The following is a 14,782-nucleotide window of genomic DNA, read 5'->3' as shown; positions in this document are numbered from 1 at the left end:
CTTTGCAGGCTCTTCAAACAACAAATGGCTGGTACCCTACTTTATATTCCTTTTCATGAAATGCATGCTCACACTACAGCAGTAAAAGTTAATTACAAATGTAAGGAATAGGCAGAGAGGGCCCAAGGGGGTACTGGAACCAGAAAAAAAACGAAGCCTCGGTAACCAGTTTACAAAATTATGTAAATATGCAAAAGGTCTTTAAAGACCTGTGAAAAACTCGGGCGTGCCCGGAGATAAGTCTCCGGACACTGCCCAGCTAAGCCCACAGCAGCTCGAGCTGCAGCAGCGCGGGCTGAGACACACGATGGGGGGAGCTGAAGCCCTTTCAGCCCAATGGGTGTTGCGCTCCTGGTACCAACCCAGATGTAAAAAACAAAAAATAATCTCGTAAGGAAAGTTTCCTGATTCGATTCACGCGATGATAAAAACAAAGTTCTAGAAAACAGGACTTCACCATCAGCTTCTCTGACTTGGCTAAGGTGTCCGGTGCAGAAAAAATATTTGGTAAGCAACATTCAGAGAAAGAGTTGCATACGTATTTCAACCAAATGTATGAAAATTCTATTTGGTGACTCGCAATTTGCAACTCACAAAATGGAATGTACAACAGTGTCTCAGACACTTTTTGAGGTTCCTAATGGGGTCGCAATTGACCTGCCTCATCAATATTCATGAGGCAGGTTGCAATTTGTGACCCGATTAGGAATGGCCAGCACTTGCAGGGATAGTGGCCTGCTGGGGTCAGCAGACCACCATATCTGTGACTGCTTTTTCAATAAAGCTGGTGCTTTTAAATCTTATTTTTAAAGCAGCCCTTTTTCCTTAAAGGAAAACAGGAAGCATTTAAAATTTAAAAATGAAATGTTTTGGTTGAATTTTTTAAGAGTAGGCAGTGGTCCCCGCTTGCTCTTAAAAAATATTTTCGAATCCATTCACAAAGAGGAAGGGGTCCACTGAGGGCCCCTTCCCGTTTGCGAGTTGCTTACCTTCTACTTGAAGTAGGTGGTAAACTTCGACTGTTTTGCAAACGTGAATGTGGTCGCAAAACAATGGTACATATCATTCTGACTTGCTATTAGGAACGGACGGCCTTGGCACGCCCCTTCCTAATAGCGACTCACAAACACGGTGCCTCACAAAATAGTGTTTTTAAATACCATCACCCTTTTTTGCGGTTGCAAATAGGCCAATTTCCCATTTGCGACCGCAAAAAAACAGTCATACATCTGGCCCAAAGAGTTCTTGGTTATCGCCCTGTTAAAACTAGGCTTAGCATTGGTCCAGGCACTAATCCAGAGCAGAAGTGGTGCCAGCTTGGCTTTATCAGAGGTAGATGGTAGGTTTAGCTCGGAGTGTAAAATATTGTAGGAACTGGTAGGAGGGAGATTAAAAAGACGCCTTCAGATACAATTTTCTTCCACTTATAAAAGAAAAGAATTATGGTAACCCCAAACCCCAGCATCATACAGAGCCATGGGGACACACTGACGATTATATATTTTAGTGTAGGGGGATAGTTCACTCCGTACTCTGAGGGAGATTAAACATAAATCCGGCTGCCCTGCTTAGCTTCAGACAAGAAATGTAAACTTGCGACTGCCAGGAGCCTGCTGAGTCAAAGGTGACACCAAAGTAACTAAAATTACTCATGCTGCTCAAAGGGTAGCCATTAATTGGCAGAATCATAGTGTTCTTCCTACCTGGGCCACATACTATGATGTGAGATTTCCCATAATAGATAGACAGAGCCAGACTGCTCATGAAGGTCTCCACTAATTTACACAGGGCTCTCGTGGTCCTAGTCATTACAACATCATCGTCCGCATAGAGGAACAAGGCAAGGTGGCAATTCTAGGAACATTGCTGGTGGCAACAGCCAAATGAGAACTCAGAGTGTTGATGTAAATAAAAAACAATAAGGGAACCAAAATGCAACATTGGCGAGCCCTGCTAGTTAAGGGAAAGGTGTCAGAAGTTGCTTCTGCTGGACCATAGTGCACTTTTGCCGCCAGATCCTCATGCAAGTTGTGCAGAAAGTTCATCAGGGTGACTTTAGACCCCAAATCCAACAGTAACAACCAAAGCTTGGTCATAGTTACTCAATCGAAAGTGGCGGATAAGTCCATGAAGGCCAGGTACAATGGACAGCGCTTGAAGATGGTATATTTGTCCAGAATCAATTGGGAGTTCAAGCACTGTTCTGTTGTCCCCAGCCCAGGAGGAAGACCTATTGATGAGGGGACAAAATATTGTTTAGGCTTTCCCAAGAGCTCAAGCGATTGAAAATCACCCTCCCAAGATCTTACAGTGCTATCAATGAGGGAGCTCAGGCAATAACATTTCGGTAATTTACGACCTTTTGAAAAAAATCGGTACGACAAGAGTGCCCAGGAGCATGAAATCGTACTGAAGAGTAGTTATTAAAAGGCCCCATAAATCGATATCACATTTAAAAAGATCAAAGGGTACGTCCGTCTGACCCGGAGGGCCCCCCCCCCCACCCCTGACTTTTCCCGATGACGTCTTCCACTTCCAACAAAGTGCTCATCAAGGAGAAGGGTGAAACACACCCTAGTCTATGCACAATGAAGTGTGTGACACTGCACACAGTGCAGTGTGGCACATAGCCCCTACGCACAGTGCTATGTGAAACACACATTCTACCCACTTTCTAGTGTGAAACACACTCTGTACACACAGTCCAGTGAAAGACATGCCCTGAATGCCCAGTCGGTGTGACACACACACACCCTCCACTCGCAGTGCAGTGCGACACACACCCTTCATGACAGTTTCACTTGTTTCCATGCACCTGATAAATGCAACTCTATCTGAATCACCAGTGGTGGCCGGTACAGAATGGGGCGGCGGGGACAGGGTGTTGTGAGGATTGGAGCCTGGTTGAGAACATACTAAGTGGCGCATGACTGTTTGGCCGGCCCAAGACGGCTGGCCAAACCGTCATGCGCACTTAAGTGCACATACCACTCCTCCCCCTGCTGGCTGTGATGACAGACAAGACCCGTTCCAAAACTGGCTTCAGCAAGGAAAAATAAAATGATAATAACCGCTAGTTATCATCATTTTATTTTTCCTTTTTTACAATGCTGAAAAGCAGTGGGGCAATGCTTAGCGGAGGAGCCGCCGCTGGATAGTGAGTACATGTGTCACTTTCAATGAACCAATTGGAATGACACATCTGAAACAGTAATTTGTAACTCGAAATACAGGTAGGTGGCAGCCTACTGGGCTGTATATAAATTGAACATCACTGAACCGTGCATTGGTTTTTACAGTGTCCAATGCTTAATTGCTTCTAGGTGCATCTTTAAGAGGCAGAGTTCATCTAAGTAGGATATTATTACATGATTTTGCTATGGATTTTGTTTGAAACCATGCGGATCGCTAAACATAGGTGAGACATTGCACTGAAGTGTGCAATGGAGGCGTATCACTCTGACCCGGGCACAGAAAACATTTCACAATGAACTGTGTATGGAAAGTATGTTTTAGACACCTGAGCATAAAAAGCGTGTCACTTTGAACTGTGAATAGGAGACATGTCACATTGATGTGTGGACAGAAGGCTTAAAGATCCCTTCACTTGCTCTGCTGCAAAACACTCCCTAGGCGATGGTCACCAAAACTTTTATTAATTGCACTGCCTCTGCTTTTAAAAGTATCTTTTTAATATACATTTTGCACAGTTGATATTTTTAGATTGATAAACTTGACTGACTTTGTTTTTATCCGATAACTGTACTTTAGTTCGCGTCCCAAACCATAATGTTGAAGAGCTGTATTTTCTCTTTTCTGAGCTCTTCACACACCTAAGTGAGTCCTTGGGCTCTTTCTGCCAGCCCGCCACCGTAGGTAGAGCCCAGTGTATTACAAGCGGTTTGCAGACAAGATTATGACCAGCAAATCAGACACGCCATTGACACGCCAAAGACAAGCTCATCTGCGCCTGTTCGCACCTAGGACCGGAAACACTGCTTTTCATGAGGTTGATATATACACTCGCTTGACACATACAGAAGTACTGACCTGGCAACAAAAAAGTAGGACAGGTATAAAATACTGTCTTAAGTTCACAATTTGAATGTGAAATTTGTGATTTTAGGACTACCCCAGATCTAGCTAACTCCTTAAGAAAATATACTGATATCATAGCCAGAGATTCTGTTCAAGATATAAAAGGATATCTTAATAACAGTAGATCCTTGGTTAAAATGGACTAGAATTATATGAACTGATTGATTCAAATAACTGTGACTTACTGTTTCTAACTGTAACGTGGCAATCAAATTAATGTAGACCTGAAATTGAGGCTTCGATACTGCCAAATTATAAATTCTTCAGGAAAGACAGAACAGGCCGGAAGGGAGGAGGTGTTGCTATTGTATATACACATAAAAACATGCACTATCTTAAAAAAACATATTCCATGCTCAGGAGTTTTAATATTTTCTACTAAAACTAATGCCAATATGTGTTTTTGGGACATTGGTCTATCGTCCCCTGGGTGCAAGATCAAATGTCAGTGATACCACAGGGGATTTCCTTGCACAGGTTGCATTTCGTTTCTCTAAATTCACCTTATTAGGAGATTTAAATTTACTCCAGTGTTGGAACTTTTATAGATTCACATGCTTAAATCATTCCCCGTCGTTGAGATGGGAGTCCCCGTATATATGAAATAGCAATGCAAAGCCATTACAAACTGGAAACCAGGCCTAGGCCCATTCCAGTTTTGTAACATAGCCACCTCTTTTTGTAAAAGAGACCAAATAAAATCTACAACCAATCAGATTAGCCTCACCCTCTAAAACCCTCCTGAGAGAACCTCAGACCTTCAGATTTTCTACCACACGTTTTGCTAGGGAGTCTCCACAGAGCTATGCTCAGTTTTTTCCTTGTTACATTACTCTTGAGAGTTTTTCAACTGTTTTAATAACTTCTTCAGCTTCAAATTCAACATGACTGAAAAGAGAAAAAAAGGCCTTTTTAGAGGTTGTGTCACCTGCTCTAAAAAGAGGCTCTACGTGGATGACCCTCACAAGGACTGCATCTATTGCCTGTATCTAGATCACAAGGCCAAAGATTGCAAGGTATGCCATACTTATTCCACCAAAACCTTGAGAGACCTGACCTGGCTCCAGAAGCTAAAGTCCAGGAGAGAGCCAGTCTCCAGTGACGATAGTGATGAGGCCTCATCAGCTTCGTCTTCAAGGAGATCAATTAAAAGGGGGAGATCTGACCCTTCATCTTCAGAAGACCGTCCTGGGAAAGCCTCTAAAAAGACCTCTCATGGGTCTGACAGGCTAAGTCCAAGCAAATCTCCTCACCGAGGTGTAAAGGAGAGGGAAGGACTGACTGCAGAAGACACTACAGTGAGTAAATAGAGCTCTGTACCTTCATCTTCTCCTCCTGAGGGAAGCAAAGCCTTCAAAAAACCCTCCTCTGTTCTTTCTGAGGGAAAACAGGCTAAAAACGTTCCACCGTCGACGAAGCTGTCCATGACACCGTTGAGGAAGAAACTGTCATCATCGACACGCAGTGAGAAGGTACAGTCTCATCAGTCTACTCCGGCTCTGACGATGGAATCGTCGCTGAGACTTACCTTGCATTCATCGACCACGGTGCAGCATTTATCGTCGACGGTGATGACAACGGATACGGAGTCAGCAGTGACAGCGAAGATGTCGTTGTCGACGACTTTGATGACGACGGCCGTGGTGACGACAGCGACTACAGCGACGACGCCAGCAACAGCGTCGACGGTAATGGCGACGACGGCACAGACGATGGCAACATCTACATCGTCGACAACCTTTTCGACGAGAGAAAACATTTCTGGGGAAATTATCAGGAAGCGTCACATAACTCCTGAGCTCACTTCCCCTAGCAAAGTGACACCTCTGCTGCCTACTCACATCCTAGAGGAAGAAGATTCAGAGGAATAAAGTTCTTTTGGGTACGCACGTAGCCCTTCAGAATTGCACGTTAAGTGCCAAGATCTGGATTCTGAAGATGGATATGGTGAAGAACAGGAATATGACCCTCCCCAGGACTATCATAGATGTTATCAGGAGGAGATAGTCTGCATGCCCTCCTCCTTGATTTCAGACTTGCAGTTCATGCTCTCCGACTATAAAAAGAGATTTCTGACACCATCTTCGGCTCAGGAACATGTATCAGTTCCTGCTGGTCCAACTGCAGGGCCTTCCACGCCTCAGCTGCAACCACCGCCACTGCAATTGATAGTGGATCCACCACCGGCTTCTCCCCTTACCTCTGATGATGACCAGAGGGACACAGATCTCCCGGACCCACATAGGGAATGGGATGATTACATAATACCTACTCCGGCTTCCCCTTCACCGGTTTCAGTAGATTCTCCACCAGGGGACATAGGTGGTTTCCACAATCTGTTAGAAAGGGCAGCCAAAAGGTTTGATCTGCCGATGCCTTCGGTGCAGTCTGAGTGCTTCTTGTACGACTTTAAGGAGCCCTTTAAGAAGTCGGTAAGAAAAATTCCCGTTGTCAATCATTTATGGGAAGAGTGGCTGAAAGTCATAAAGACATCGGCCACAGTGGTCCCGGTGTTTCCTCGTCTGGAGAAGAAATATAAAGCCGGCTTGCCTTGTGAGTCAGCCAAAACCTGACTCAGATATATCTCAGGCAGCACAGAGGAAGTTAAAAAATCCAGCAGCTCCTGTAACAATGCCTCCGGATAAGGAAGGCAGACGCTTGGACAATGCTGGCAAAAGATTTTCATCTTCGTCAAGCCTGCTCGTCAAAGTGGCTAACGCTTTAGCCATTTTGGGGCGCTACAACCGCCAGATGTGGTGTGACCTCTCTCCCTACCTAGACCAACTGCCTGAAGACAGCAAGGTGGAAGCGAAAAGATCCTCCAGGAGGAGAGAGGGCCTCCTCGGAGGTGATTGATTGCGCAATGGATATTGCGACAATTGCATTCCGTTCCCTGGCTGGAGTAGCGGTGCTTCGTCGCCAGGGATGGCTTTGAGCACCCTCATTTAGATCTAAGGTTCAGAACAAAATTTTGGACCGTCCATTTGATGGAGAGGCGCTCTTTGGTAAGCACATAGATGATGCCCTCCAAGACATCAAGAAAGACACGGACACAGCGAGGTCTTTAGGGACGCTTCAATACCGCAAGGTCCCTTTTCGGGGAGCAAGGGGCAGAGATCTTCCATCATACAGAGGCGGTTACCAGCAATATTGGTACTCCTCGTATACTCCTGCCTCTCAGTCTTACCGTCCACAATACAACCAGCGGCAGGGTCAGTCCATATCATATTCAAAGACGGCACCCAGAGGAAGAGCAGGACATCGAAGGAAGGATTCCTATAGGCCTCAATAACGGCTTGCTGGCTCTGACTACTGTTCCTCCCCCTCATCAAACACCTGTGGGGGATCTCCCTATACTTCCAAAATTGGCAACGAATAACATTGGATCATTGGGTTCTCAATATAGTCCAATTCGGCCAAGTGTTGAAGTTTGTTCATCCTCCTCCAACAAATGCTGCAGAAAGGGGCGATAGAACCGGTCCCTGTCTCCCAAAGAGGGGAGGGTTTTCTAATCCTGGTTCTTTCTAGTTCCAAAGACTGTCGAAAAGTGGCGCCCTATTCTGGATCTCAGGGAGCTCAATACCAATCTCATCGAACAGTTGTTCCGAATGATCTCCTTGTAGGACATACTTCGACATTTAAATTTAGGAGATTTCAGGGCCCCTTTGGACCTGGAGGATGCATATTTTCATGTTCCCATCCATCCATCACACAGAGGGTTCCTTCGCTTCACAGTAGCCAAGAGCCACTTTCAGTTCAAAGTCCTCCCCTTCGGCCTCAGGTCGGCACCAAGGATATTTACGAAGATGCTAGCTCCGGTAGCGGCGTTCCTAAGAAAACAGCAGCACCAGGTTTTCCCCTACCTGGAAGACTGGTTGCTATAGGCTCCTATCAAGTCGGCAACCAAGAAGTGGGTGGCAGCTTGTACAACACTGTTCGAAAGTCTGGGTCTTACCCTCAACAGAGAAAAGTCGAATTTGTGCCTGTCCAAAAACGCAAAATTCCTAGGAGCCATACTGGACACGTCCCTAAACAATGCATTTCCTTCACTGGAAAGACAAACCAAACTGATGTCGATGACCCATCTGCTTCTAAAAAGAAGGTCACTTTCAGTTCGCCTCTACAAGTCCCTTCTGGGATCCATTTTGTCCTGCATTCCTCTAATCCCTCACTGCAGGCTACGTATGCGTCCTCTTCAGGAGCAACTGGACTTACAGTGGTGTCAAGTTGAAGGATCTTTCGAGGACATGATCAAGATCACTGTGCCCATGAAAGACGCCGCTTCATGGTGGATTCACAATGAGAACATTTCCCAGGGTCTCTCCTTCATGGTCACCCCAGCTCCTTAGATAGTTACAACAGATGCATCTCTGGAGGGCTGGGGAGTGGTCTTGCAAGATCTCCAAATAAGTGGTTGATGGCTGCAACATCATCGTCTTTTGCACATCAATCTGCTGGAACTCAAAGTGATTCGCCTGGCCTTACAAGCTTTTCTCCCAAGAATAAATGATTTGTCGGTTCTGATAAGAACAGACAATACTACGGCCATGCATTATATCAACAAGCAAGGCGGCACAAGATCCCGTCTGCTGTTGGCGGAAGCTCCAGCTGTCTGGGAATGAGCGATCTTACATGGGGTCTCGCTGAAGGCGGAGCATCTCCCAGGGAATCTCAACGAGACAGCAGACACACTAAGCAGACTAAAGTCAGTCAGCCATGAGTGGGAGCTGGAACAAAAGACACTGGAGGACGTTTTTCATCTATGGGGCAGACCGTCCATGGATCTCTTTGCTACACCGGAGAACAAGAAATGCCGGTTCTTCTCAAGCTGGCATCCGGGATCCTCGGGGAACGCATTTTCGATGGCATGGTCAGGCGCCTTTGTTTACGCTTTTCCCCCTATTCCTCTGATCCCGAGGCTTCTCAGGAAGCTGAAAATGGAACCCTGCAAAATGATTCTAATAGCACCGTCCTGGTACATGGAGCTCCTTCTCCTATCCTTGGAGCAACCAGATCCCTTGAATCCAATTCTATCCTTACTGACGATGTTCCAGGGCCAAGTACTGCATCCGGATCCCCGATCCCTGCAATTATCAGCGTGGCTCCTGAGCACAGAGAATTTGTCAACTTAAAGCTCTCCACGGAATGTAGAGAAATCCTCTCTCAGGCTCGTGCTCAAAGTACTAACAAAACCTACAGGATGAAGTGGAAGAGGTTTTGTCTCTGGTGCCGAGAATCTGGAGTTCACCCTTTCTCTTCTTCGGCACATGAAATCCTACCTTACATCCTTTCCTTGGCTAAGGCTAGCCTGGCTCACTCATCTATTAAAGTTCATCTTGCGGCCATATCTCGCTTCAGAAGGACATCTGCAGGCCCTTTGCTCTGGTCAGCAAGAATTATTAAGCAATTTATGAAAGGACTTTTTCGGGCCTTCCCGCCGGTGAAGCCTCCTCCACCACTGTGGCACCTTAATGTGGTCTTGACTCAGCTCATGAAACATCCCTTTGTGCCGATACATAAAGCGGACCTAAAATTCCTGTTGTGGAAGGTGGCCCTTCTTCTTGCTTTGACATCAGCAAGAAGGGTTAGCGAATTGCAGGCTCTCACTATCCAGGAGCCTTTTCTTCAGTTTAAGAATGAGATGGTAGTACTTCGTACCAACCCTAAGTTAATCCCGAAGGTACCTTCCGATTTTCACTTAACTGAACCTGTGGTCCTGAAGACTTTTTTCTCTCAACCTAAGACTCCGGCTGAGAGATCACTTCAATCCCTTGACCTTCAGCGTTGCCTGAAATTCTATCTCCAAAGAACAAAAGATTTCAGCAAGTCACCTCAGCTCTTTGTGGCTTACAGCGCACATTGAAAAGGTTTTCCCCTTTTCAAACAGGGGATTGCACGTTGGATTTCCAGCTCTATCCAATATTGTCATCAGTTAGCTGTAAAGCCCCTCCAGGGGAAGGTCCGTGCTCACTCCACGGGGGCAATCTCTTCTTCATCAGCCCTCTTTGCTGGGGTACCTATCCGGGACATCTGCAGGGCAGCAACCTGGAAGAGTATCCTTACCTTCACCAGACATTACTGCTTGGACTCTTCGACATGCAGCGATGCTGCAGTGGGCCAAGCAGCCCTGATGAACCTGTTTCAGTAAGGGGTGTGCTTTCCCTCTCATCCCTCCTTCCTTTTCCTTCATAATTTCCTCGCACATTCTTTGATACAGTTTATTGCTTTTGACTATTTGGTATGCATACTCAAGTATGTCACTTGCATATAATTTTTCAGGATAATTTTGTTTTCCTACTACTTCTTTAAATTTTGGTGTGCTAGATTTTATAGTCTTCAAGTTTGAAAAAAAAAGGGAGAGAAGTCTGAATTGCCGAGAGGTGTATTATTTCCCTTTCTCCAATCTGCTTGGGCATTGTTAATAATTGTTCAAGATAACGAAAACACAATATGTGCTTATGACTGCTAGTTACTCTGATACAAGCATGTGAATCTATGAAAGTTCCAATACTGGACTAAGAAAATAAGTTACTTACCTGTAACTTTAGTTCTCCAGTATTGGAAACTTTCATAGATTCACATGCGACCCACCCTTCTCCCCTAGGAAAGCTCGACCTTCTGCATCTTTATGGTTATCCTGTGGTACTACATCTACCAAAATCTGAAGGTCTGAGGTTCTCTCAGGAGGGTTCTAGAGGGTGAGGCTAATCTGATTGGTTGTTGATTTTATTTGGTCTCTTTTACAAAAAGAGGTGGATACGTTACAAAACTGCAATGGGCCTAGGCCTGGTTTCTAGTTTGTAATGGCTTTGCATTGCTATTCTATATATACACCGGGGACTCCCATCTCGACGACGGGGAATGATTCAAGCATGTGAATCTATGAAAGTTTCCAATACTTGAGAAATAAAGTTACAGGTAAGTAACTTGTTATCTTTCATATGAATAAGACAGAAGACCCAGAGACCATTATTTTAATTGATTGTCTCTCAGGATTAGGGTTCGAGCAGCTTGTGAAAACATTTACTCATAAAGCAGGTCACATCTTAAACCCGGTCTGTGCTAATCATGTTTTTATCAAGGGAAATCCATCTATGCAGATTACATGGTCAGACCATGCCCAATTTCCTTTCTGGTTTAAGATCCCTTCTGCTACTAGGATTTCAATCAACAGCAGCAAAGAAAAAATGGTTAGCACTCGTGCATTGAAACAAGTTCATCAGGAAAATTGTAGTGAAGCTTTAGGTAGCTTAAAACAATCTAGTGAGAAGTATTATTATTAAGACTATAGAATATGAGAACTGGATTATAATGATCAAAAAAATCGTAATAACATGCCAAGAAGAACTCGCCCATCACGTTTAGGGGTTTCAGACTCTCTTGGGGGTACTAGAAACTAGGTAACAAGTTACAAGGTAAATGGAGGTCAGCGTACAGGGAAGAAGAACACAGTTATATAGGGAGACAATCCAAAAATGTAAATCTCAGATTATAGCAGCTAAAGCTGAACATTTCAGCCAATCTATTTCTAACTCTGAAAATCCTACCTTAGAGATTTTTTCCCCATTGTTAACTCATCCAGAGGCTGGAAATAGTTCTCTGGCTTTCTTTGAGGAAAATAATTTGTTTTAAAATCATATGCTTTGCTTATAAAGCATATTACACCCAGGATCTAGCTACCTCAGTTGTAAATTTCAAAAATATATCTGTGTGTCTTTGATCAGGCAAATGTTCTGGTTTGATACCTTAGGTCAAACAAATCGGATAGTGTGGCTGACCTTAATCTTTCATGGCATCCAGTCTCTGGAATGCACTTCCACAAGTGCTCAAAGAAAATAATGTTACAGCAAAAAAATGATGGACGGAATGCTGACAATGCAAACATTCTCCCCCAGTCAAAAGATCTGGGTTAAATCCATCGTTTTTTTGCCCACTACGCCACCCCAGTTTGGACCTAGCCATATGCAAATGAGCATGACTCCTTCCAGGAACAGCTAAAGGCATGGCTTTTTCAAAGCAACTAATCCTCGTTTTCTAATGGCCAGACTTTACCTCTTTCTAATGGGTCTCAGCGCGGGACACCCTTGGGTAGCTGTTGCACTTTAAAAGTCTAATTGTATTCATTCAGCATTTCACACTGAAATGTGCACTGGAGGCATGTCGCGCCAATCACTGCACAGGATGTGGGCACACTCAACGACGCAAAGGAGTCATGTTACAATAAATTGTGAACAGGTGTCAAAGACCGTAACCGGGACATAGCGAGCATTTCACACTGAACTATATATATATATATAGATTGTAGGTGCCATACAGAATTGTGCAAAGAAGACGTATGCTGAAGTGCGTGTTGGTGTACAAATTGAATGTTAATAGTTGTGTCACACTTAAATGTGCCTTGCATGTTTGTCACACTATTTCTAGTTTTTTTGCCCTGAGCCGCGCCCTCAAGCGTCACTTCATCCAATTCAAAATTACTACTTTTCAACCCTTCCTATAAAACTTGGGGAATTTATAACAGTCCCCAAATCATTCCAGGCGTTTGTCACTCTGCTCTCTCCTGCCCTCTTGTGCTGACCCTTCCCTTAGTTCAGCGCTGTCATTGGCCACTGGTGTTTTATCATCGCCCTGTCGTTTCCCTCAGGACTATGACCTGAGCCAGCTTCAGCAGCCAGAGACGATGGATCACGTGCTGAACAAGACCAACGGTGTCCGGCGCGTGGACGAGCGGCCCATCGCGACAGAGCCGCAGTACCCGGCGAGGCCGGTCATCCCGCACCCCGGCGACATCGGGGACTTCATTAACGAGGTGAGCCTTTGCCGACATTGTTAAGAGGTAAAGCGTACGGGGTTTTATTAGTGTAATATGCTTTGGGGGTCTTTGTTTACCTAGTACAACAAACCAGATTTTGTTTTAAGGTTTTTCGGGGAGGCCTTTATGGACAAGGTACGCCAGGAATACTTTTCTACTTAGGGACGCCATGTAGGGCGATGTAGGCTACAGGACACACACAGAGGAAGGGTCTTACAGCAGTCTTTGATAACAAGGTAGGATTGTGGGGAATTTATTAACAAACTAAACCATTGAAGGCGCAGAAACTAGATCTGCAAAAAGGTAAATTGAGCTCGTCAGGGCATAAACTGAGCACATAAAGACGTAACATTGGTTATATTAGCATAATTCAGCCAGCTGTGAGCCTCAGATCTTCAACAATGCTTTGAGCAATGTGGCACAAAAAGGGCGGTAAAAAAGAAGAAAATGACAATTCAGATCAAACGAAGATGCCGGCACAGCTCATCCTCTGTAGGGCTGATTGTACACGCGATTTATTTATTTATAAGATGCACTCTGCACATTTAATTGTCTCTAGGCGCCATCTCATTTGATAGAAAAAAACAGCTTTCTAACTTGAAAATGTTACTTCTCCCCCAGGAGAAGATAATCCATGTGAACATAAGAATTAATTACGGAACAGGAATGTTTTAACCGCTTGACTGAAAGTCAGCAAATTTGGATTGATATCCTCCGGCAGCGTTTTCCATATCCGAGGTCCAAGAACTCCAAATATACAGTGACCCAGCTTTTTAAGTGGGTTGAAAAAAGTGGGAGGTCTCTAGGGGGGAGGGGTCTATGTAAGTATGGGCGTAGTTTAAACATGAAAAAAAAAAAATCTGTGATTCCCAAAGTGTGCTACCCCAACCAGTATTTTGCTTCTTCTGAAGCTTTCTGTTGTTGCTATATAACGCAACCACGGCCGGACTGGCCGTAGCATGTTTCCTCAGTGGGCCGGTTTTTAGGTCTCGCCTGACCCAGCGCATGCACTGGTCTGGCGAGACTTTTTGAGAGGGCTCCAAAAAGTGCTACCAGGCCAGCCTAGAGCTACAGTGCGCGGGCGTGCACTTTTTCCGGCGATTACTTTCACTTTCGCGGCCGCAGGGCCGCTTTGATGTTTGATCGCGATTGCGATCACTTTCACTTTCGGGGCCGCACAGCCGCTTTGCATAGCCAATAGGTCTCGCGTTTGGGACCATACAAGTATTTAGTTATGCAACTGTTGCATAACTAAATACAATACAATACAATGCCAATAGCTCAGACTCTTACAAATGCGAGACCTATTGCATTGCAAATGCTTGTTATGTTCTGAATCGTAGGTTTTAAAATCGGTACAGCCATACATTAGAACTGATAAATACACAAGTGTCCTGGTACTACGTCAGCAAAGTGAGCACGAACACCAACCACGGAGCATTGCACTGTAGTGATTCCTCACACATCAGAGTGGCCACTCTCGTGGCAGTGCAGGAGGAGTGCGGTACCTGAAAGCAGTGCATGCCGAATGCAGTCACAGCAGACAGGGAACTGCACGGTGCTTGCCGTTACGGCGTTGCAGACAGTCACAGCACTTTTGTCCTGGTACTACGTCAAATAGTGAGCACTAACACCAACCACGGAGCATTGTACTGTGGGCGGCCGGCTGTGGTATGATCCTACAATGGACCCAACCCGCCGGCTTGCTGTGACTTACTGTGCTGCTGGCACATCACACTGGCAATTATGAGGAACCACGGCTTGTTTCTTGGATCAGCACGCATGCACTTGCCTTTTTTTTCCTTTATAGACATTAGCTCCTGCTGTGGGCCCAGGGCCGGAGGACTGGCTTCAGTCTGTGGTCACGTGGAT

General features: G+C 45.1%; 1 protein-coding gene and 1 long non-coding RNA gene across 2 annotated transcripts in view; one reads left to right on the top strand and one right to left on the bottom strand.

Annotated features, from left to right (window-relative positions):
- LOC146812673 (uncharacterized) overlaps window positions 1–14,782 on the bottom strand; it is a 542,976-nt gene that overhangs the window by 210,257 nt on the left and 317,937 nt on the right. The gene's annotated exons all lie outside the window — the stretch shown is intronic.
- Window positions 1–14,782, top strand: part of CDH4 (cadherin 4) — a 1,855,428-nt gene that overhangs the window by 1,796,824 nt on the left and 43,822 nt on the right. The window contains exon 15 of the mRNA XM_085619784.1: window positions 12,743–12,907. Coding sequence (XP_085475910.1) covers window positions 12,743–12,907 — 165 coding nt within the window. The remainder of the gene's footprint in view (window positions 1–12,742; window positions 12,908–14,782) is intronic.

This window comes from Triturus cristatus, chromosome 7 (assembly GCF_964204655.1).
Source record: "Triturus cristatus chromosome 7, aTriCri1.1, whole genome shotgun sequence".
NCBI lineage: Eukaryota > Metazoa > Chordata > Amphibia > Caudata > Salamandridae > Triturus > Triturus cristatus.
This window is presented reverse-complemented; position numbering and strand designations above follow the sequence as displayed.